We start from the raw sequence: 22,772 nt of genomic DNA on the forward strand, positions 1-22,772 counted from the left end.
TGCCGTGAGACATGGTCAGGTGTGCCGCGAAGCTCAGAGAGAGAAAGAAAGCAAGAGAGAAAGAAAGCAAGAGAGAGAAAGAGAGAGAGAGAGAAAGAGAACAAGAGAGAGAGAAAGCAAGAGAAAGAGAGAGAACAAGAGAAAGAAAGCAAGAGAAAGAGGGAGGGAAGGAGAGAGAGAGAAAGACATAGAGGGAGGTAGGGAGGGAGAGAGATAGAGCAAAAAAGAGGAAGGAAGAGAAAGAAAGGGATGGAGAGAGAAAGAAGGGAGAGAAAGAGGGAGGGAGAGAGAAATAGAGCGAAAGGGAGGAAGAGAGAGAGATAATTTTATTGTCCAAACTTTTTTTAGCCCCCACCCTCCTCCCGCTCAATGTGCCCTAGGGTTTCGTAAATGTAAAAAATGTGCCGCAGCTCAAAAAAGGTTGAAAATCACTGCCTTAGAAAGATTAAGCAAAATTCTGAAGCATTTTTTTCTCTTTCCATTAAGGTCAGGTTAGTGTGTGTTATGAAGTTTATCAGGCAGCATAGGAAAAGCTCAATAGCTCAGCTTAGAATAGGGTTGAAAGATACTACAGTGTTCCCTCAATTTTCACGGGTTCAAACTTCGCGAATAGCCTATACCACGGTTTTCAAAAAATATTAATTAAAAATACTTCACGGTTTTTTTCCTATACTGTACCACGGTTTTTCCCGTCCGATGACGTCATATGTCATCGCCAAACTAATAATTTTTGCAAATAACAAAAAAATAATTATTGTTAATAAATAATTATGTTTATAAATATCAGGATCACTAAGTGTCTTATTCAATGGTGAGTACCAGTAATAATGGTGAGTAAATGGTTATTAAGGGAATGGGAAATGGTAATTTAGGGGTTTAAAGTGTTAAGGGATGGCTTGTGATGCTGTCCATAGCCAAAAATGGTGTTTTTACTTCCGCATCTCTGCTTCGCGGAAATTCAACTTTCGCGGGTGGTCTCGGAACGCATCCCCTGCGAAAATCGAGGGAACACTGTACTGGAAATGGTTCAAAGACTAAATTGGACATGCTTTTCTTGTAAACACAACTATCATTTACCGGTGTGTTTAGGATCATCAGGCACTGATCAAAATGATGATGTTCCATTATTGAATGGCAATAAAGCTGTGCAAGAGGGTGCTCACTTCTGGGGGAACAAAAACAGGTCACATAGAATTATCAGAAGGAATTAACTGCAGGTGACAATAGTTTTACAAAACTAAGAATATAGGAAAACACCCCCCACCCTTCCATTTATAATAATTCACGGAATATGGCTGAAAAGCAAAATCTTATTAATCCTGAGATATACACACACATCAGTGGCGGATTGTACATTCTTGTACCACTGGTTCACATGCGTGTCCGTATCACGCTTCTGTGCAGAACCTCCGGTCACCAACACTACCGGTACCAACCCACCACTGACACACATGTAAAATGGCAATTCTGCAACTAAACAGATGGCTAAGAAAATGAAGTCTAAAATATACTTTTTAGAATACAGAATCCTTCAAGATTCAGTCTCCAATTAACTTTGAACATCACTTAGTGGGAGAAGAGAAGGGAAGGATGTAAAAATCTGGACAAGTAATAACATATGCTAGGATATTACATTTGACCTGACTGAGAAGGAAAAAAAAAATCTGTATTCTAAATTGCCTAACAATTTAATTTAATTTAATTTATTGTATTTCTATGTTGCCCAACTCCCGAAGGACTCTGGGCGGCTTTCAACAGGATATAGAAAATACATTTTAAAACATTATAAAAGATTAAAAAACAGTTTAAAAATCACATATAGGCATATCATTCAGGCCAGACCTCGCAAATTGTGAGATCAATGGACCCAAGCCTGCCAGAAAATCCAGATCTTCAACGCTTTCCAGAAGGCCAATAGAGGGGGGGGGGCAGCCACAGAGAAGGCCCTTTCCTACGGGCCAGCCAGCTGTCACTGTTTAGCTGACAGGACCTGGAGAACACCAACTGTGGTATCTTACCGGTCGCTGGGAACTATGAGGTAGAAGGTGGTCTCAAAGATAACTTGGACCTGGGCCATGTAGGGCTTTAAAGGTAATAACCAACACCTTGAATTGAGCCCGGAGACCAATAGGGATCCAGTGCAGCTCGTAGAGGATTGGTGTAATGTGAGTGTACCTAGGTGCACCCAAATCACTCCCATGGCTGCATTCTGGACCAATTGTAGTCTCTGAACACTCTTCAGGGATAACCCCATGTAGAGTGTGTTGCAATAATCCAACCATGAGATGATAAGGGCAGGAGGGACTGTGAGGAGAGCCTGATATAAAAGGCTGATAAAATCTCCATATATATGAACAGAAAGGGGAATGCATAGGATAAGTCTGCATAAATAATACTCTAGAATACTTTCGTATTTATAACTATATTGCTGTTATTACAAAAACTTCATGATATGAAGATGTTCATAGTTCCTTTCCATCAGCTTTTCTTGCAATCCTATCAGAGATTTTTGACAGATCTCTGTAGTTTACCGACTCCTTGGCTAGAAGTACATTGAGATACGATCCAATAAATTTGTCTACAATGCTCTCTGAATGCATTAAGACAACTCTCATGAATCCCTATTGATGATAGATGAAATTCTGGGAGATATCCCAATCCATCTGGATAGAGCCAGACAGAAAAGACTATGGCAAACGCATTCTTATATACTGTATTTTCTTATAAATGGGATTGGGAGAAGAGGGGAACCTTATATCTGCAAATATGTAGTTATTACAAATATAAATCCATTCCAGATTTCTTTATTATAAAGAAAGATTCTTTATTATAAAGAGTCCTCGAAGAGGGGCGGCATACAAATCTAATTAATAATAATAATAATAATAATAACTTTTTTATCTAAGAAAATAATTTTGACACAAGTAACCTCAGTTTTCTTGTTCCCATAAGGACAATGATCTTCATTTTAATTTATTTGTACTAATCTGGGGGCTTTAAAAATATCCCTGGAAACATTTTTACAGCATATTCATTCATTAAAAAAAAATAAAACGCTATAAAAAGATAACATGCTTTTCAGTCTTCCAAACATTTTCCTAAATAGAAACTTATCCTAACCTTGAAAGATACCAACGAAAGAGAGACAGAGGAATAAGATGACTTTTTTCCCTCCTCATACAATTACCAGTGTTCTTTCTATTATCATACTTCATTTTTACAGAAAATTCTAAAACTTTTACTATTAGTATACCAACGGTATATTGATATATTATCTTGATATATTGGTCATTGTGTATTTATGTGCATAGGAAGGGGGGAGAATATATATTTATAACAATCTATAAGGTATATAATATCTTGGAAGACATTATTTTTTGACCAAAACAATGGCAATTATCACTGGACTTTACTGCCCTATCCCATCTGAGACCAATTGTTACCAATTGCCTGTGGAAAAGGATGAAGAGAGTCAAAAGACCCCCTGAAGTTCATTAGGCTGGTTTCTGTCCTTTCTCTTGTCTCAGAATCAATACAGTGATCCCCCGAGTTTCGCGATCTCGATCATTGCGAAACGCTATATCGCGATTTTTCCACCCGATGACGTCACTCCCTTCCTTTCTCATCTTTCTTTCTCTCTCTCTTTCTCTATCTTGCTTCTTCCTCTCTCACACTCTCTTCCTCCCTCTCTCATCTCTTTCTTTCCTTCTCTCTCTTTCTCTATCTCTCCCCCTCTTGCTCTCGAGCGGCAAGCGAGCAGCCGGGCGGGCGGGCGAACGGGCAAGCGGCAAGCGATCTTGGGGTTTCCCCTTTGCCTGGGCGGCGGGAAGACCCAGGGAAGTTTCCTTCGGCCGCCCAACAGCTGATCTGCTCCGCAGCGTGGCAGCAGCGAGGAGCCGAAGATGGGGTTTCCTGGGCAACGGGGAAACCCCATCTTCGGCTCCTCGCTGCTGCCGCGCTGCGGAGCAGATCAGCTGTTGGGCGGCCGAAGGAACCTTCCCTGGGTCTTCCCCGGGTCTTCCCCGCCGCCCACACGCAAACTCCACCATCTGCGCATGTGCGGCCATGGAAAAAGGGGCGCGCATGCGCAGATGGTGTTTTTACTTCCGCACCACTACATCCCGAAAAATCGATTATCGCGAGGGGTCTTGGAACGGAACCCTCGCGATAATCGGGGGATCACTGTATAACCAATTGTCCCACTGGAAGGATTTATGGAGGGAGGAATTGTACTGGAAATCAATGAGGAGTCTATTTAGTATGATCTTCTTTTCCTTTGTGCCACCAAGATATTGCTACCAAATGACTTGTGGAGAAAATACCAAGGTTTGCTGTTTTTTTATTTGTTTTTTTTAAAAAAAATAAAGAACAACCCATTTATCTAAAACAATAAAACCTCCAAAAACTCCAGTTCCACCCATAGGAACCCCTAATGCTTTACATGATCTATCATCTCATCTACTTTGCATAATTTTTCTGTTATATTTTCTTCAGGGTACAAATATATATGTAGTTTCTAGAACCGCTAAGTTTATAGTCAGGGCTGTTCAGATGAGAATACGTTTTATAGAACATATTGGGGTGGCATGCAAAGGAGATGAACTCACTTAAGAATATTTTATATCAGTATCTTAGATTTGTTTAATATAATCCTTTGCACGAGTTATATTCTCATGTTTTACTACTCAATTTTAGCATATTATATTGCATTTTAACTTATTATTTATTCAAATTCCCTATATTTTAGCCAATTTTATTGTATTTTAACCAGTCACAGTTTTATGACGACCGATGTGGTCCTTTTCCTCGCTTTGATATGGTCGATTGACTAATCAAACAAAGTTGATATTGATTGATTGATTGATTGCATAATTTTTCTGTTATAACCCAAAATAATTACCATTCTCATAACACAAAATCTGGCTCCTGGACACCAAACAGTTCCTGGTTTTGGTTTAAAGCAACCTTAAGAAATACATTCTCAGAATCCCTGAAAACCCTGAGAGAAGATTCCACAATCTCTTTAGCTAAAACTTCTGTAAATATTATGGTTGAAATGTTAATTCAAAATGAAAAGTAGAGACATCAAACTGCAATATTCTTTCCATTTACCTGCCATTTACTCACCTTTGTATGTAAGAATTATTCACCCCCCTGTGATCTAAATCATGGCTCAGAGCTGCAATCAGTAAAGAAAGTACCTCAACATCAGTAAGTTTGTTCTGTACAATATAAAGGAGAGATAAATTACTATATTTACAAAAATACTTGACATGGTATGTTGTTTCTTTCTTTCTTTGGCAGTTTCAATATCTATACATTTTGACATCCACTCCTAAACTGAAATTTGTATATATGGCTATATTATTCCGCCCCCAAATAATCATAATCCAATTTTTTATGGTATAAAATTTTGTTATTTGTTGCAAATCCAACAGTTTTTTTAAAAAAAATAAACTATGCAAAGTAATAGTTTATCATACTGATTTAGCTTTACTAGATAAATGGTCAAAGCAATGGAAACTGCAGTTTAATGTTTCCAAATGTAAAATAATGCACTTGGAGAAAAGGAATCCTCAATCTGAGTATTGCATTGGCAGTTCTGTGTTAGCAAAAACTTCAGAAGAGAAAGATTTAGGGGTAGTGGTTTCTGACAGTCTCAAAATGGGTGAGCAGTGCGGTCGGGCAGTAGGAAAAGCAAGTAGGATGCTTGGCTGTATAGCTAGAGGTATAACAAGCAGGAAGAGGGAGATTGTGATCCCCTTATATAGAGCGCTGGTGAGACCACATTTTAAATAGTGTGTTCAGTTCTGGAGACCTCACCTACAAAAAGATATTGACAAAATTGAACGGGTCCAAAGATGGGCTACAAGAATGGTGGAAGGTCTTAAGCATAAAACGTATCAGGAAAGACTTAATGAACTCAATCTGTATAGTCTGGGGGACAGAAGAAAAAGGGGGGACATGATTGAAACATTTAAATATGTTAAAGGGTTAAATAAGTTTCAGGAGGGAAGTGTTTTTAATAGGAAAGTGAACACAAGAACAAGGGGACACAATCTGAAGTTAGTTGGGGGAAAGATCAAAAGCAACGTGAGAAAATATTATTTCACTGAAAGAGCAGTAGATCCTTGGAACAAACTTCCAGCAGACATGGTTGGTAAATCCACAGTAACTGAATTTAAACATGCCTGGGATAAACATATATCCATTGTAAGATAAAATACAGGAAACAGTATAAGGGCAGACTAGATGGACCATGAGGTCTTTTTCTGCCGTCAGTCTTCTATGTTTCTATGTTTCTATACCATATTCATTTTCTACTCTTAATTACACAACCTAAGCCCAAATTCACACTGGCCAAATTTGCAATACACAATTAAATATATCCAAACAAATATATCCAGCAAAAGTTCCAGAATTTGACTAATAGAGAACTTTGATCTGCTTTTGGATATCTTGATGTGTACTTGTTCCACAGGGCTCTAATTCCGTGACCTGTATTCTCTGTATGAGGATTTCTGCTTGTTTGCTGAATCACAAGTTGAACAGCATTCCACACGCAGTGTAAATATCTAATATTTTTAGAATAAAGCAACAGATATCATAGTAGCCATCTGAAACCTAGAGACAAATTTACACAGTTTAAACAGGCAATCTGAAGCCTCCAGGGTATATGAACTGACAGCCTGGAGTTTCATGGTAGCTATTGGAAATTGGCAGCATAGCTAACCTCCCATTTTGAGGCCATTTTTGTAAGTCTAAAGAATGTTTGCATTGTTTGAAAATAAATAAAGGAAAACTAATTTCAACTCTACAAACACTTTGAACTGTAGCGCTGGAGGAAATTATTGAGAGTTGCTTGGACAGGAAGAAGAACAAATCATCCAGTACTAGATACAGTAACACCAGGCTGCTTTTTGAAAGCACTGTTAATCTAAACTATTTTGGAAAAATAATATAAAAGTGAGAGAAGGCCTTGATGCTTACAAAAAACAAAGCAAGCTGACAAAGAATTATAGAAAACATTGTGGCTAGATATGTTACTTGTATGCATAGTTCCCTCTAAGCTGAGCAGTGAGCAATCGCTCACTTAAAAATCATCATCAACTCAGAGTTTTTCAAACCTGCCCAGAAGCCGAGAGGGAAAGAGTGAGAGGGAAGGAGAGAGAGAGGAAGAGAGGAAGAGAGAGAAACAGATAGAAAAAAGAGAGGAAGGAAAAGAGAAAGAAAAAGAATGGGAGTAAGGAAGAGAAAGAAAATCAAAATCTAGTTTGAAACTAGCTCAACTATTTAAGTGGCATTTTGATATTGATAGAGTTGCCCTATTATGAGCTCACTGTTATAGACACACAGTACAGTATTTTATTTTGAAATTCTCTGAGGCAAAACAGGGTGGGTTTTTTGTTTGTTTGTTTATTTAATATTTCTGTGCCGCCCAGTCCCGAAGGGACTGCCGCTCAGACACTATACTTTTCCGCCCACCCCCCAAAAATATTAGAGGGAACACTGCTTGTATGTCAATCATGAGCTTGTAAGAAGCGAAGAAACCATAAAATAGAAGCAACCAAAAAATAAGCTTGTCATTCCTCAAAAATTCAGAAAAAAAAGTATCTAGGTTTTGCTTAGATGTATGACCCTAGATTGACCAACTTAGCAGTTTTAGAACCTGGTCACCAAAAAGTTGCCAACATACAACTGTAGAATGGTGTCCCCTAACAGGTAGATCAACAACGAACCCTACTTACAGATATCACTATCACTGCTTATAGGAATAGATTGACTGATTATATGACAATTGGATTAATGTTGATCACACCTGCAGATTTTCTACAGAATGACCAGTCCCTAATTATATTCTTCAGGCCTTCCAACGGTACATTCTGGTCATTCTCTTTAACTCTTTCCTTTGGCCTTTCCCAGCATTCTATAGAGCAGTGTTTCCCAACCTTGGCCACTTGAAGATATTTGGACTTCAACTCCCAGAATTCCCCACCCAGCATTTGCTGGCTGGGGAATTCTGGGAGTTGAAGTCCAAATATCTTCAAGTGGCCAAGGTTGGGAAACACTGCTCTAGAGAAGTCTATAATAGAGAACTAGATCTTTGCATAGTGTCCAGCGTGTGTATGATGTTTTTCAGGTTAAGTTCAAATCAAGCTACCCTACCAAGTGCTATTATGACAAATATTTTTGACTTCTGGTTCCTTTGCTGTTAACGATTGATCCTAAAAGGCAGAAGCTATCCACCACCTCCATATCTTCTCTATAATTTCTAAGATGGTTGCTATACGTGTTGTCAAAGGTTTGTTCTTAATTTTGACTCCATTTTTTCACCATGCTTCTTGACTCTTTCATTACTAGAGTTTGCAGATCATTTGCATTTTAGCTATCAAAATAATGTTATCAGCACAGCATAGGCTATAAATGTTTATTCTTATGAAATATTTTCTTTTAGTGAGGTAGCTCAAGAATATTTTACATGAAGATTTTACAGTCTGTGAACTAACTATTTGTAAAATTTCAACATAATGTGTTGCAATGTCTGGTTGAGATTTTAAAAACAGCCTAATATAAATAAGGTTAACATACCTGAATTTTTCCTGTCTTTAAAGCAGCAAACATGCATTGGGCTGTATTAAAAGCATGTCTCCAATTGTGATAAGCAACATTTTTCCGATAATTTTTCCTCACACTTAAAATCCATCTGCAAAGGACCTTTCAAAAATAATATTGTTGAGTTAAAAGTATGATACAGAATAAACACCATCGTTTTTAGATTAAAACCCCCCAAAGCTAAAATATGAAAACTTCAACAAATTTCACATTCTAGCTTTTATACACGCTTTGTGGAACTGAGTTATAACAGTATATTTTAACTTAGAAAGATTAAATTAAGGAAGTAAAATGGAAGAGGCTTTAGGACTTATGGTGACATGAATATGATACCTACATGCAACTCCTTAAACCAAGCATGTTATTTCTCAGATTTACATGGGAGCTGATAATCTCAAAAACAGACTAATATAGGGAGTTGTTAGTACAACCTTATTGATCAAGTCTGCTGATTCTACAGGGTTTTAGTTTATTTGAAGAAACTCTAATGCAATGTTTGAAAATGATAAGAAATTCCTTCTTTTATCCAAGATTTAAAAAGTGAATGTCTAGGAAGCTGTAGGGTGATTAAATCTTATATTTCCTTACAGATTGTGCAGAATGCAGCTGCGAGAGCAATCATGGGCTTCCCTAGGTATGCCCATGTCACACCAACACTCCACAGTCTGCATTGGTTGCCGATCAGTTTCCAGTCACAATTCAAAGTGTTGGTTATGACCTATAAAGCCCTTCATGGCATCGGACCAGAATATCTCCGGGACTGCCTTCTGCCGCACAAATCCAAGCGACCGGTTAGGTCCCACAGAGTTGGCCTTCTCCGGGTCCCATCGGCGAAACAATGTCGTCTGGCGGGACCCAGGGGAAGAGCCTTCTCTGTGGCGGCCTCAACCCTCTGGAACCAGCTCCCCCCAGAGATTAGGATTGCCCCCACCCTCCTTGCCTTTTGCAAACTTCTTAAAACCCACCTCTGCCATCAGGCATGGAGGAATTGAGACATCTCCCCCTGGTATGTTTGTGTGTATGTCTTGCTTTTAAATAAGGGGTTTTTAGAGACTTTTAAAATTAGATTTAGAAACATAGAAACATAGAAGACTGATGGCAGAAAAAGACCTCATGATCCATCTAGTCTGCCCTTATACTATTTGTAATACATTGTTTCTTATTATTGTTGTGAGCTGCCCCGAGTCTGCGGAGAAGGGCGGCATACAAATCGAATAAATAAATATGGCCATGGTTGGTTTAGAAAAGGGGAAAAAATTGTTATGCATCATGTGACAACTCAGTGATGACATGAATCAAATAAATAAATAAATAAATAAATAAATAAAAGAATGAATGAATGAATGAATGAATGAATAAATAAAAGGTCTAATTGCAGGGAGGCCTATTCTGGAAAAGTGCTTTGCTATCAATTGATAATTTGATTTTCCACCATATGTTAAATTAGAAAAATGGAAATACCTCACTGAAATCTGTTCATTAGGCATAATACAATATAATTTGACTTAATTTTATATTCAGGTACCATTTAAAGCAGAAATTCCTTAGCAAGACACAATTCAGATTTCCCCAGAATTTAATGATAGAGAAAATTATCTTCTCTTAACTGGTAACAAGAATGTGGGAAATATGGTAATAATGGTAAGCAAACACATAGCAAAGTCCACTTCCTCTGGAGTTTATATGCATGGAAAATGACAGAAAATGTTTTTCACAGATAACAATGCATTTTTCCCATGACCTCATGGATGATTTAAAAAGTACTCTTCAATTTATATCCAGTCATATACATACAGCACATACGTCTACACAAACATGCGCCCACTAAAGAACATTGTATTGCATATATGGTCATACTTGTGGCCTCACCTCGTGTTTTATTTGGAAATTTTGTACAAGGTTAAGGTCAGTAAACATCCGGATTGTGCATAGAGAAGTCTCCATATCTGACAGCTCAAAGTCACTGAAGTAAAAGTCAGTGAGCCTGAGAGATTGTGCAGATGGTACAACAGCAGCCTGGAAACAAACAAGAAAAGTAATGAAAAAAATGTTCTCTTTCAAAATACTAAATAAGTAAGCCAAAGCACCATGTGACCTAGATGTAATTCATCTAGATTTATTGAAAATATTCTTAGACATGAGTCAAATCTAGGTGTGTATGTGTGTGTGTGTTTAACCATTACTTAGTTACTTATCACAAAAATTATTTTGGCTCTAGCACAATTTTAGCAGAAGGCAAATTGTGAAAGTAAGATATGTGATGAAAAAACAATAGAATAGAATAGAATTATTTTATTGGCCAAGTGTGATTGGACACACAAGGAATTTGTCTTGGTGCATATGCTCACAGTATACATAAAAGAAAATATAGATTTGTCAAGATCAAGGGAAATCAACCTAGCTTTTCTACTTTCTACACTGCTCACAGTCACTCATGCCCTCATCACCTCGAGGTTCGACTACTGTAATGCACTCTACATGGGGCTACCTTTGAAAAGTGTTCGGAAACTTCAGATCGTGCAGAATGCAGCTGCGAGAGCAATCATGGGCTTCCCAAGGTATGCCCATGTTACACCAACACTCTGCAATCTGCATTGGTTGCCGATCAATTTCCGGTCAAAATTCAAAGTGTTGGTTATGACCTATAAAGCCCTTCATGGCATCGGACCAGAATACCTCCGGGACCGCCTTCTGCCGCACAAATCTCAGCGACCGGTTAGGTCCCACAGAGTTGGCCTTCTCCGGGTCCCGTCAACTAAACAATGTCGTTTGACGGGACCCAGAAGAGCCTTCTCTGTGGCGGCCCCGACCCTCTGGAACTAGCTCCTCCCGGAGATTAGAACTGCCCCCACCCTCCTTGCCTTTCGTAAAGTTCTTAAGACCCATTTCTGCTGTCAGGCATGGGGGAACTGAGACATCTCCTCCGGGCATATACAGTTTATACATGGTATGTTTGTGTGTATGTTTGCTTTTAATAATGGGGTTTTTAGCGTTTTTTAAATTATTAGATTTGTTCTTACGTTGTTCTTGTTATTGTTGTGAGCCGCCCCGAGTCTACGGAGAGGGGTGGCATACAAAACTAATTAATAATAATAATAATAATAATAATAATAATTTACAACCTCAAAAGAGAGCAGTTCCTCTCATAACAATTAATACTGGAATAAATGTCTATGGAGATTCTCAGTCATCCAGGTCATGGTTGTCCCAAATATATATTGAAAAAGGTGGGTTAATTTCAAATCACTGGAAGAACATCTTTCTATTTTATTCAGCTTCCTAGCATATTTAAGCAAAAATATGGATGTATGTGCAAATACTTGTAATTTGTTACAGATTACAATCTGCCCCGCAGCACATGTGTAATTTTAAGAATATTCTTTTGGTGTAGAAAAGTGCATGTTTCAAAAGAGGACACATTATCTAGTTAACATATCTGAAAGTCCTTGGTTAAAAATACTTATACAAAAACGTTCTTTTATAAACGAGATGACTAATGTTTCTTATTGAATCTGAACTCAAAGTTATATATTTAAAACATGCTGGTTAAAAGTCAGAGATCTCAGGCAAAGTTTTATGTACCTGAAAAGTAAATATTTGTTCCCAAATTTAACTAAGCACTAACATGAGAAAATTTAGTGCCAGAATTATTCACTTTTAACTAAATGAACAAACACACTCATGATCTTGATAGCTACCCAACTCTCAATGTCTATCCTGTTTTATATAGATATTCTAATTGCTCTTGCAAAAAATAAAAAAACCCTATAAACATGGAATGAGTTTGATTTACAGACATTTCATGCTATCAATAAAAGCAATTTTAAAAGAAGTTTTTTTTAACGTACACTGCTTTAATAATAACTAACAGGATTGAAATTTAGCAGATGATACAGAGTCCTCTGAAGATGAGGTAAATCAAACATGCTTGTCTTTTCCAAATAAATTTAGTAAACTAAACTAAAGTAAAATTTAGTTGCAATGTTGGTATTTTTTCTTATAACTTTTCCATGAAGGATTCCTCTAGGGCAGGGGTATCAAACTCGATTTCACTGAGGGCTGCATCAGTGTTGTGTTTGACCTCAGGGGGTCAGGGTGGATGTGGCCAGCTTGACATTACTTATGTTGGGGGCACCTGTGGTGATCAAGTGCTAAGGTAGAACTTCCCTCAGACCCGCCCCTCCATTTCCTCTCATTATAATTCCTTCCTTCTCTTCTTTTTCCTTCCCTCTTCATTCTCCTTCCTTCTTCCTTCCCCTCTTTTCTTATTTTCCCTACTTTGCTCTTTTTCCATCTTTTCTTATTTTTCTTTCTTTTTTCCCTTTCTCTTTCTTCTTTCCTGTCCCTCTTGGATGCTCAAATGCAAAAGGAGAAATATTGCTCCTTTTGTTTTCAGCCACAACGACCTCCCACAGATCTTTGCCAGTGAAAATGGAGTCTGGAGGGGCCACACGCAGCCCTTCCGAACTCCATTTCTGCTGGCAGAGGCACCTCCTCCGGATGCACGCGCCAATGCCCCTGCGTGCGCCCCACCCCCACACAACAGAAACCCAACGACCAGTTTGTCACGCTGTATATTGACAGCCCCTCAGAGACATTCAGTAATGAAAGAGTTATTTATTTATTAGATTTGTATGCCGCCCCTCTCCGTAGACTCCGTAGACCGTTAACTATATGTGCCTTATTAGATCCTCCTCTTATGATGTAATATCCTGCCAACTCACTTCCTTCTTCTTCACTCCTCATTCTTCTTCTCCTCCCTGAATCTCCATGATGTAAGACGTATATTTTATTTGGTCCCTCGAAACAGTCTTTTATTTATTTATTTCTATTTTTAAAATAAATATATCTTGTTTGAACAAATGACTAAGGCTTTTATCCATCAACCTCCGCGGGGTTAAGGTCCTAACAGACTTTAATCATTACACAAACCGCGACACAGTTGACCGACAAGAGGCACACGTGCATGCACGGTGGAGCCCACAGATAAGGTACTGCATGCCACCTGTGGCACATGTGCCATAGGTTCGCCATCACAGTGCTAGATTATTTGTCAGACTGGCTTTCTCCAATTGTTATCTGTTTTTTAAGGAAATGAAAGTCAAGTTTTCCTCCATGGCATTGAGCTACAATGTTGAATGAACGTATGCAGAAATGAAATAATGTAAGGGGAATATGCTGTGGTGGATCTCAGTTCCTTGGACCAGTGCTTGCATAATTTGCCTTTCATTCTTTTATTTGTTATGCTTTTAACTACAGGCAAGCTAATAATAATAATAATAATAATAATAATAATAATAATAATAATAATAATTTAAAAAAAATTATTGTCATTGTCAAAACAACAAATTGTCATTGGCAACGAAAGTCGTGTGACACCCAGTGACCAGTCCCACCATACATAAAGTCAGAATAGGTAAATTTAAAAATAAAATAAAAAATAGAATAAATAATAGAATAAAATGTCCCACCCACTACAAATTCCCCACCCTGAACCACTCAACCATCTACATGACAAACCGAGTACTGTAATATTATCCAACAGTTCACTGATGGTGACCCTTTAGTTCATTGTTAAGTGCGAGCTACCCAGATCCTCTATTGTGAGTGGGGCGTAAATTTATAAGTGCTTTACAGCTTTATGTATGTTTATGCATATCATTCATACCTATCCCTTTATTCTTTTGGGGGTTAAATAATGTTATTCAAAGTCCAAAAAAAGTATGAAATATTAAGTAAAACAAATTAAATATTTAAAGAAAAATTATTTTTTTTAAAAAAAATTAATTCATACACTTCCACTCACTATATCCCATTATATTGTTCTAACTTTGCTTTCTATTTCTTCTTCAGATAGAGCAGTGTATATACCTAAACTCCACTCCCCCCCACCCCCAAAACGATCCATTATAGTCTGAGGATAGCGCTTGACCTGGTTCGAAAAATGGGCCTCTTCCGCATACAGTGGTACCTCGAGATACGAGTTTAATTCGTTCCGGACCTGGGCTCTTAAGTCGAGCAGCTCTTATCTCGAACGACTTTTCCCCATAGGAATTAATGTAAATAATTTTAATTGGTTCCAGCCCTCAAAAAACTCACAAAGTTAGTCTAAATTATGCAGAAAGACATGTTTTTAATGAAGAAATGTACATGTACATATAAATGAATAATGAAGTTTCTTTCACTTAACTTGTAAACTTTCTTAAACTTTTAAATTTACATATGTTCAACTTCTCTGCCACCCAATCCTGTAGGACAGAGGTCCCCAACCCTTTTTGCACCAGGGACCGGCTTTAAGCGATCAAGAGAGGAATGGGTGAATGAATGGACGGAGGGTGGGAAGGAAGGAAGGAAAGAGGGAAGGGACAGGAACAGAGGAAGGAAGCAAGGAAACTTATGAAAGGGGAGAGTAAGAGAGGAATGAGTGAAGGGAGGGAGGGAGGGAAGAAGGTGGGAAGGAGAAAGAAAAGAAGAAATAGAGGAAGGGAAGGTAAAAGAGAGAAAGAAAAAGAGCAAGAAAGAAAGCTGCAAGCACCCCCCCGAGCCCCCCAGGCCGGCTTCAACCTTTTAAAACACGCGCGCCGCTTCGCAGCTGTCTCCTGAAGCCGAACGCGGAAGTTAGCATTTGGCTTCAGGAGACAGCTCCTTGGCGCTTGTATCTCGAATTTGGGCTTGTAAGTAGAACAAAAATATCTCTCCCCTCCCAGCTCTTATCTCGAGTTGCTCTTAAGTAGAGCAGCTCTTATGTCGGGGTTCCACTGTATTGCAGAACTTTTAAAATAAACAGATATACTGTAATTCACACAAGAAGTACAGTGTTCCCACGCTTTTCGCGGGCGATGCGTTCCGAGACCGCCCGCGAAAGTCTAATTTCCGCAAAGTAGAGATGCGGAAGTAAATACACTATTTTTGGCTATGAACAGTATCACAAGCCTTCCCTTAACACTTTAAACCCCTAAATTACAATTTCCCATTCCCTTAGCAACCATTCAGATTATTACTCACCATGTTTATTTATTAAAGTTTATTAAAAAAAATAAAACGAAAGTTTGGCAATGACATATGATGTCATTGGGTGGGAAAAACCATGGTATAGGGAAAAAACCCGCGAAGTATTTTTTAATTAATATTTTTGAAAAAACGTGGTATAGACTTTTCAGGAAGTTCGAACCCGCGAAAATCGAGGGAACACTGTATATTCAAAATGCTGTTTTATTGATTTTACCTAATTGAAGATACCTTATATGTTACCATGTTTTTAAATATAGCCCTCACTCCCACATATTTTTGCTATCCAGTGAAAAAGAGAAATTTTGAGTTCAAGTCAATGTCAAATGCATTTTAATGGGAATTCGAGGTAGGCTCTTCTCATGCAATGGCTTCCTACTGAGCAAAGCTACATCTGCCCTGGTTATAAATTTAGAGTCCCTCTGGAAATACGTTTCTGCTAGAAAACGTTTATTTTCCAACCCTTACAATATGTTCCTACATCAAGAAACCTGAGAAGGAAGGAGGGAGGGAGGGAAGATAAGGAAGGAAGATTTTCTGCCCCTTTCTGCATCTATAGAAGACTACTAAATCATTAAAAAATCTGTTTTTTAATCCTGAGCTGGAGTTAACAGGAGGAAGAACTAGATCTGAGCACTAATTTTAATTATTTTGAAATTTAGCTACTGTTACACCTAGAAAAGGACAAGGGGATCAATACTGCTTTACCTGACGATAATCAGATCTGAAGTTCGCTCCCAATTCCCCTCTTGTTTTCTTTTTAAAATTGTAAAATTGGGCAGGGATTTTCACATTAGAATAGATCTGAAGCAGTTTGTTACAAGGGAAAAAGGGGCTTAGCATCATCTACTGAAATTTTTAAAAATATAGACACAATAAATGAACATATTTTCTTCTATGATATAGTAGAGTGTTCCCTCGATTTCTGCGGGGGATGCGTTCCGAGATCGCCCGCGAAAGTCGAATTTCCACGAAGTAGAGATGCGGAAGTAAATACACCATTTTTGGCTATGGACAGTATCACAAGCCTTCCCTTAACACTTTAAACCCTTAAATTACCATTTCCCATTCCCTTAACAACCATTTACTCACCATTGAATAAGACACTTAGTGATCCTGATATTTATAAACATAATTATTTATTAACAATAATTATTTTTTTTTTGTTATTTGCAAAAATTATTAGTTTGGCAATGACATATGATGTCATCGGGTGGGAAAAACCATGGTATAGGAAAAAAACCAAGAAGTATTTTTTAATTAATATTTTTTAAAAAACCGTGGTATAGGCTATTCGCGAAGTTCAAACCCGCGAAAATCGAGGGAACACTGTATATAGTTTAGCCTGAGAATTTGTTCTCATGCAGTTTTAAAAGGAGATGGCTACATTCATAGAAAGACAGACTAAATTGTCAATGTGTTGATGATTGAATATAGTTTCCAGAATCAAAAGAGCATGGACGAGGGCAGTGTTAACTTGTCTTGAACCTAACTCAAATTACTGTAATTTTAACAAAGCCAATACTTAAAGATAGCTTCATCTTGAATCTTCAAGCCAAAAGCCAGAATAACTTATAACTGCTTGAATATTTTGACATATATTTTAAAAATAGCACTGTACTGTACTCCTCTGTACCTTTAGTACTTATGGACTAGATATATGGAAGAAAAAGGAAAACGACATTACCGCTGTTACCTGAAGCTCCCTTGCTTCTTCTTCAGCAGCTGATGCATGGTAGGACAGCACCTTACAAGAAAAAGAAAGAAAAGACACTAATCTTTCAGCAATATTTACTGGCATACCTTTAATACTAAAAATATAAAGCACTTTATCAATAATAAGTCAGTGTAAACCAGGGATTCCCAAGCATGGGAACTTTAAAACTTGTGGACTTCAACTGTGAGAATTCTGGGAGTTGAAGTCTAAAAAGTTTTTAAATTCCCAAGTTTGAAGACCTCCGGTGCAAACCAAAGTAAGGAAATAGGATAAACTGCTGATCTTTGCAAACTATGGTTGATAGACAACTTCACTCCCAAAGCACAACTTTTTCAAGAATAACTGGCCCCCAACCACACAAGACGTGGTTTGGGTTTTTTTTAAGTTAAAGCAGGAGTTAAACAAATTTTCCCTGTTTCTAGCCTAGTGACTTTAATCACTTCACTAAACTGGCTCTTCTGCCCTCTGTGGTTAATATTAATTCAATATTTCTTAACAATTATTTGAAAAGAACATTTAATCTGATTTTGCAAACTAATAATTTGTACAATTTATTTGCTTCAGATGCACTTTAAGTAATAGTTTTGGTAAGTTAGAGGAGGATAATTCATTCCGGGAGAGAACATTGTGTTCTTAATGATAATTCTTCAACCATTTTTATTAATTACCTATGAAGGAATGGCAATACTTTGGATGATTCATTAATGGCAAGAATTTGGAAATGTAATCATTTTGTATCTTTTATGTTGACTGATAATGAAATAGTATAATTAATTTTAAATGCATAGCAGTGAAGCAGTAAATATTTAAATATTTCTTAACTCAATTAAAATAAATGTTCTGCTTGGGTTCCCCCCCCCCCCCCGGATATTAATTTTAGATGGAGAACAGTACAATTATTTCTGGACCCTGCTAGAATACAGGACTCCTGAGGTCAGCCACGGGGGTGGGTGGTGGGTGGGTGGGATGAGCAAATAATTCTCAAACTCTTTATGTGTTTTATGAAAAACAGCTGAAAATCTTCCATGTACCTATATGAATGACAAATAGCTGACAAAATAGCTATAATTATAATCCTAACAAAGTTGTCATAATAAATTAGCTTTCTCCAAGGGTCCATAAGACAGGGCATCAAAGAAATTCTGTCTTAGGAAAATCTTGGCAGAAGTTTTGCCTGTGTAAGAGAAAATATTTTTAATTTGCTGAACAAAATGAGAATTATTTAGAGTGAAGGGGAGAAGAATTTTACTTTCTGAGTTGGATTTGTATTTAACTGGCAGCTGAAATTATAACCTCAATCTATAGCACTTTTTTTTCATAAGGATATATTTTTCCTTAAATGTTAAACTACCTGAATTAGTAGAGTGTGTCAAGTAATTTTCACACACTTTTGCAAAACAATGCTATAATTCAATGCTAGCAGATTGCACTGAATTATAGCTTTGAATTATAGCATTAAATTCAGCTTTGCGTGTAAGTTTTCCCTTCAGAACCAATTATATAGCATCTGAATTTTAGAAATACTGTACTTTGTTTACTAGGTTGATGCAAAGATATACAAACTTGATCCCACTGCGGGCCGTATCAAGATTTTGTTTTCCTTGGGGGTGGGTGGGTTGGAGTTTGGGCCTATTTGTTGTGGCCAACTGGGTGGGTGTGGCTGGGATGGGCATAGGCTGCATGGACTGGTCCCTCACTATCTCCGGGACAGCCCCATGGACAACTCTGGGCCTATTGTGGGCCGCCTGTTTGACTTGTCTGATCCAGGTTATCTGATTTTTCCGGTTATTTTGGAGGATTCAATTCAATTTATTAGATTTGTATGCCGCCCCTCTCCGAAGACTCGGGGCGGCTCACAACAATGATAAAAACAATATTATAATGGCACAAATCTAATATTAAAAATAACTAAAAACCCTATCATAATTAAAAAAAACCCCAAACAACACATACATACCAAACATAAATTATAAGGCGCCTGGGGGAAAGATGTCTCAAATCCCCCATGCCTGGCGGTATAGGTGGGTCTTGAGTAGTTTACAGAAGACAAGGAGGGTGGGAGCAGTTCTAATCTCCGGGGGGAGTTGATTCCAGACGGCCGGGACCGCCACAGAGAAGGCTCTTCCCCTGGGGCCCGCCAGACGACATTGTTTAGTCGACGGGACCCGGAGAAGGCCAACTCTGTGGGACCTTATCAATCGCTGGGATTCGTGCAGTAGCATGCAGTTCCAGAGGTACTCTGGTCCAATGCCATGTAGGGCTTTAAAGGTCATAACCAACACTTTGAATTGTGACCGGAAATTGATCGGCAGCTAATGCAGGCCACGGAGTGTTGTAGATACGTGGGCGAATCTGGGAAGCCCCACGATAGCTCTCGTGGCCGCGTTCTGCACGATCTGGAGTTTCCGAACACTTTTCAAAGGTAGCCCCATGTAGAGAGCGTTGCAGTAATCGAACCTCGAGGTGATGAGGGCATGAGTGACTGTGAGCAATGACTCCCTGTCCAAATAGGGCCGCAACTGATGCACCAGGCGAACCTGGGCAAACGCCCTCCTCGCCACAGCCTAAAGATGATGTTCCAATGTCAGCTGTGGATCGACGAGGACGCCCAACTTGCTTTCTTATTCATAGCATGTGCATTATAATTAATGGAAATTACAAGGCTAGGCAAGATGATACCCATGCTTAATATGGATTGATGAAATACTGTAGTGTAGAAGAGAAGAACCTACAGTAACTTTGCTGTTATCCCAGATATGGTTTGTTTGACGGAATGGATAAAAATCATCATAGGAAACTAAAGACAGTAAAGAGATGTCCCAATGCCACATTCATGTCTTTTTTAATGCAAGAACACAAATCACCTACATTGGTTACATCCGCCAACATGCAATTTATTTAAGGAAGAGAATAGTTTACTACTAGATCCTAGTAGAATTATAATCCACCAGTGCTGTGGAGTCAATCAGAGAGAGCCTCAAGTGATAGCTAAGCAACACTGGATTTGCTTTAAAGTCAGCAAGAATTCCAATATATAAATGCTGCTTTGATTTATTCTTACCTCTAATGTTACCATTTGCTTTGCCATGGCTCTCTCCACAGCTTCATACATCTGAGTGTTCTGGATCCCTAAGCCACAGAAGATAACAAAAGCTTCCAAAAACTGTTCATCATTTCTATTGAAAGCTTTTATTTTGCCTGAGTTTTCTTCCATCTTGTTTGCAAGTTGACAAACCCCTAAGTCATGATAAAAAACATCAACAACAAAAAGATACACTTGAAAAAGCAGGCAATTGGTTAGCATTAATCACACATTTAAGAAGAATCTATGCTTAATAGGGTAGCATGAACTATAAAGTCACCAAGAGCCAGACACAACTGAATGGTTAAAACAGTAACAGTCACACATTAAAATTGTATTTTTTTTCTTCAGAAAGAATAATTAGAAATCTATGATTTAAACTTTTAAATGGTTCAGGGATTCAAAAAAGTTACATATTGTACTAGTCACCCACATTTTAAAGAAAATCAATTCAGCCTATGTGGAAGTAGAAGTTTAGTTTTGAATCTTCATGTGTTTACATACTTTAAAAAAAAAAAGCTAACTTCATTTGAGTCAATGGTGCTTCCTTCTCCTTATTTAGGCATGGGGAGTTGCTGTAAACAAAACATCAAACTAAACATTATAATATCTACCCCTCCCAAATCTTAATTTTCTTCTTGGCTTTTACTATTAATAGGCCTTTAGTTTGATGAAATCCCTAAAGACAATTTGTCCTTTACAAACTCATTAAATGTTTATAAGCGTGCCAAAACGCTGTAATGAATATGAGGTTAACACACCCTGGGCTTATGCATTCTCATTTGAAAATTGCAAATTATCTGCATATTAATCTGCACTTTAACTACAGAAAAAATATCAGTAGCTTATTAACTGACCAATGCTCTGCTACATTTAAGTAGGTCTCTTAGCCTCATTCAGGTTGAGTGATTAATGGAGCACTTCTCTTCACTTAGGAATCTGTTTTGGAAACTCTATTATCTGGAAGTACAACAGATCTATAGAATCTAGCGGAACCCAGGGGAAGAACCTTCTCTGTGGTGGCTCCGACCCTCTGGAAGGAACCAGCTCCCCCCTGAGATTAGGATTGCCCCCACCCTCCTTGCCTTTCGTAAACTCCTTAAAACCCATCTCTGTCGTCAGGCATGGGGGAACTAAAACATCACTCCCTTGCCTATGTTGTTTTGTTGTTTGATTGATTGTGTGCTTGTTTTTTATATATATTGGGATTGTTTTATGAATTTCTGAACTTAAAATTGTAATTGGATTGGTGGGCATTGGATTTGTCACTGTGTACTGTTTTTGCTATTGTTGTGAGCCGCCCCGAGTCTACGGAGAGGGGCGGCATATACACGAACTTATCACAGATCACTGACCACCTTTCAATTTAAGTCCTGTTTAAAAGGACTTTAATTTTGTTAAAAAGTGGCTGAAATTGTTCATATCCTCAGCGAGTCACTGATAACCCAAAAGATACTACTAATGAAAGGACAGGTACACACTCTTGAAAGTCAGTTATAAGCATCCCATATAAGCAGACTAAATGACAAAATACAAGTAGTGAAAAAAACCTCTATTGAAATTAGAAGTTTTAATAATTCAAAATTAAAATAAAAAGTGTTTCCTGGTTTATTTAATACTATTCTATTAAATAACTCCAAGATGTTTATATGATATCTTCCTTCCCTTTATCCCACAACAAGCCTACGATACCAGCTGGACGGCAGAAGAATAATTGTTCCAAAGTCACCCACTGATTTTTGATAAGTGACACTGAACTGGAATCTGGGTAGCCTCAATCCTAGTCCAATACTTTAACTGGTATTTGGTATAGTTTATAGATGCTGAGAATAAGATAGGATCACCAAGTGACCAATTTTATTTTTATTCATGCTAATCTTATATGCATGCTAATTTTTACATTTTCAAAACTTCTTATTTATGTATTTAGAATATTTATATGACCATTTAACTCCAACAATGTGACTCTGGGGAATGTACAAAGTCATTATACAAAAATGCAAAAGAAAAACCGTACATGCCACTAAAACAAAATAATTGAATGGCATCCAGAAGTAAAATAAGTATATTCTACAAAGGGGAGCTTTGCTTACCCTAACCTAAAACAACTAAGCCTTGACTAACTAAAACCCTGATGGATTGGGGCAATAAAGACCAGCTTGAGTGTTTCTCAAAAACAGCTGGGTAAAGTTTGCCACTGTAAGTCTGCAGCTTAATAGCTGTAAGACAACAACGCACTGATTTACAACAATAAATGAAGCATATTTGATCCAAAGAGGACTTTAATCTTCATAAGAAAATTTATTAAAGAAGAACTATTTTGCACTTTATGTCAGTACATAATATGGGACA

The 22,772-nt window shown here is 37.8% G+C and overlaps 1 protein-coding gene across 7 annotated transcripts in view; it reads right to left on the reverse strand.

Moving 5' to 3' along the window:
- Nucleotides 1-22,772, reverse strand: part of PDE5A (phosphodiesterase 5A) — a 145,289-nt gene that overhangs the window by 12,005 nt on the left and 110,512 nt on the right. For 4 of the 7 annotated variants that reach the window (XM_070757676.1, XM_070757671.1, XM_070757670.1 and 1 more), the window contains exons 10-15: nt 20,400-20,575; nt 17,309-17,368; nt 10,483-10,629; nt 8,590-8,715; nt 5,128-5,222; nt 1,078-1,165 (exon numbers count right to left, since the gene is read on the reverse strand). In XM_070757676.1, the coding sequence (XP_070613777.1) occupies nt 1,078-1,165; nt 5,128-5,222; nt 8,590-8,715; nt 10,483-10,629; nt 17,309-17,368; nt 20,400-20,575 (692 nt within the window). The remainder of the gene's footprint in view (nt 1-1,077; nt 1,166-5,127; nt 5,223-8,589; nt 8,716-10,482; nt 10,630-17,308; nt 17,369-20,399; nt 20,576-22,772) is intronic. The other 3 variants (XM_070757677.1, XM_070757673.1, XM_070757675.1) reach the window with 1 other exon arrangement.

Source organism: Erythrolamprus reginae, chromosome 7, assembly GCF_031021105.1.
Source record: "Erythrolamprus reginae isolate rEryReg1 chromosome 7, rEryReg1.hap1, whole genome shotgun sequence".
Classification (NCBI taxonomy): Eukaryota; Metazoa; Chordata; class Lepidosauria; order Squamata; family Dipsadidae; genus Erythrolamprus; species Erythrolamprus reginae.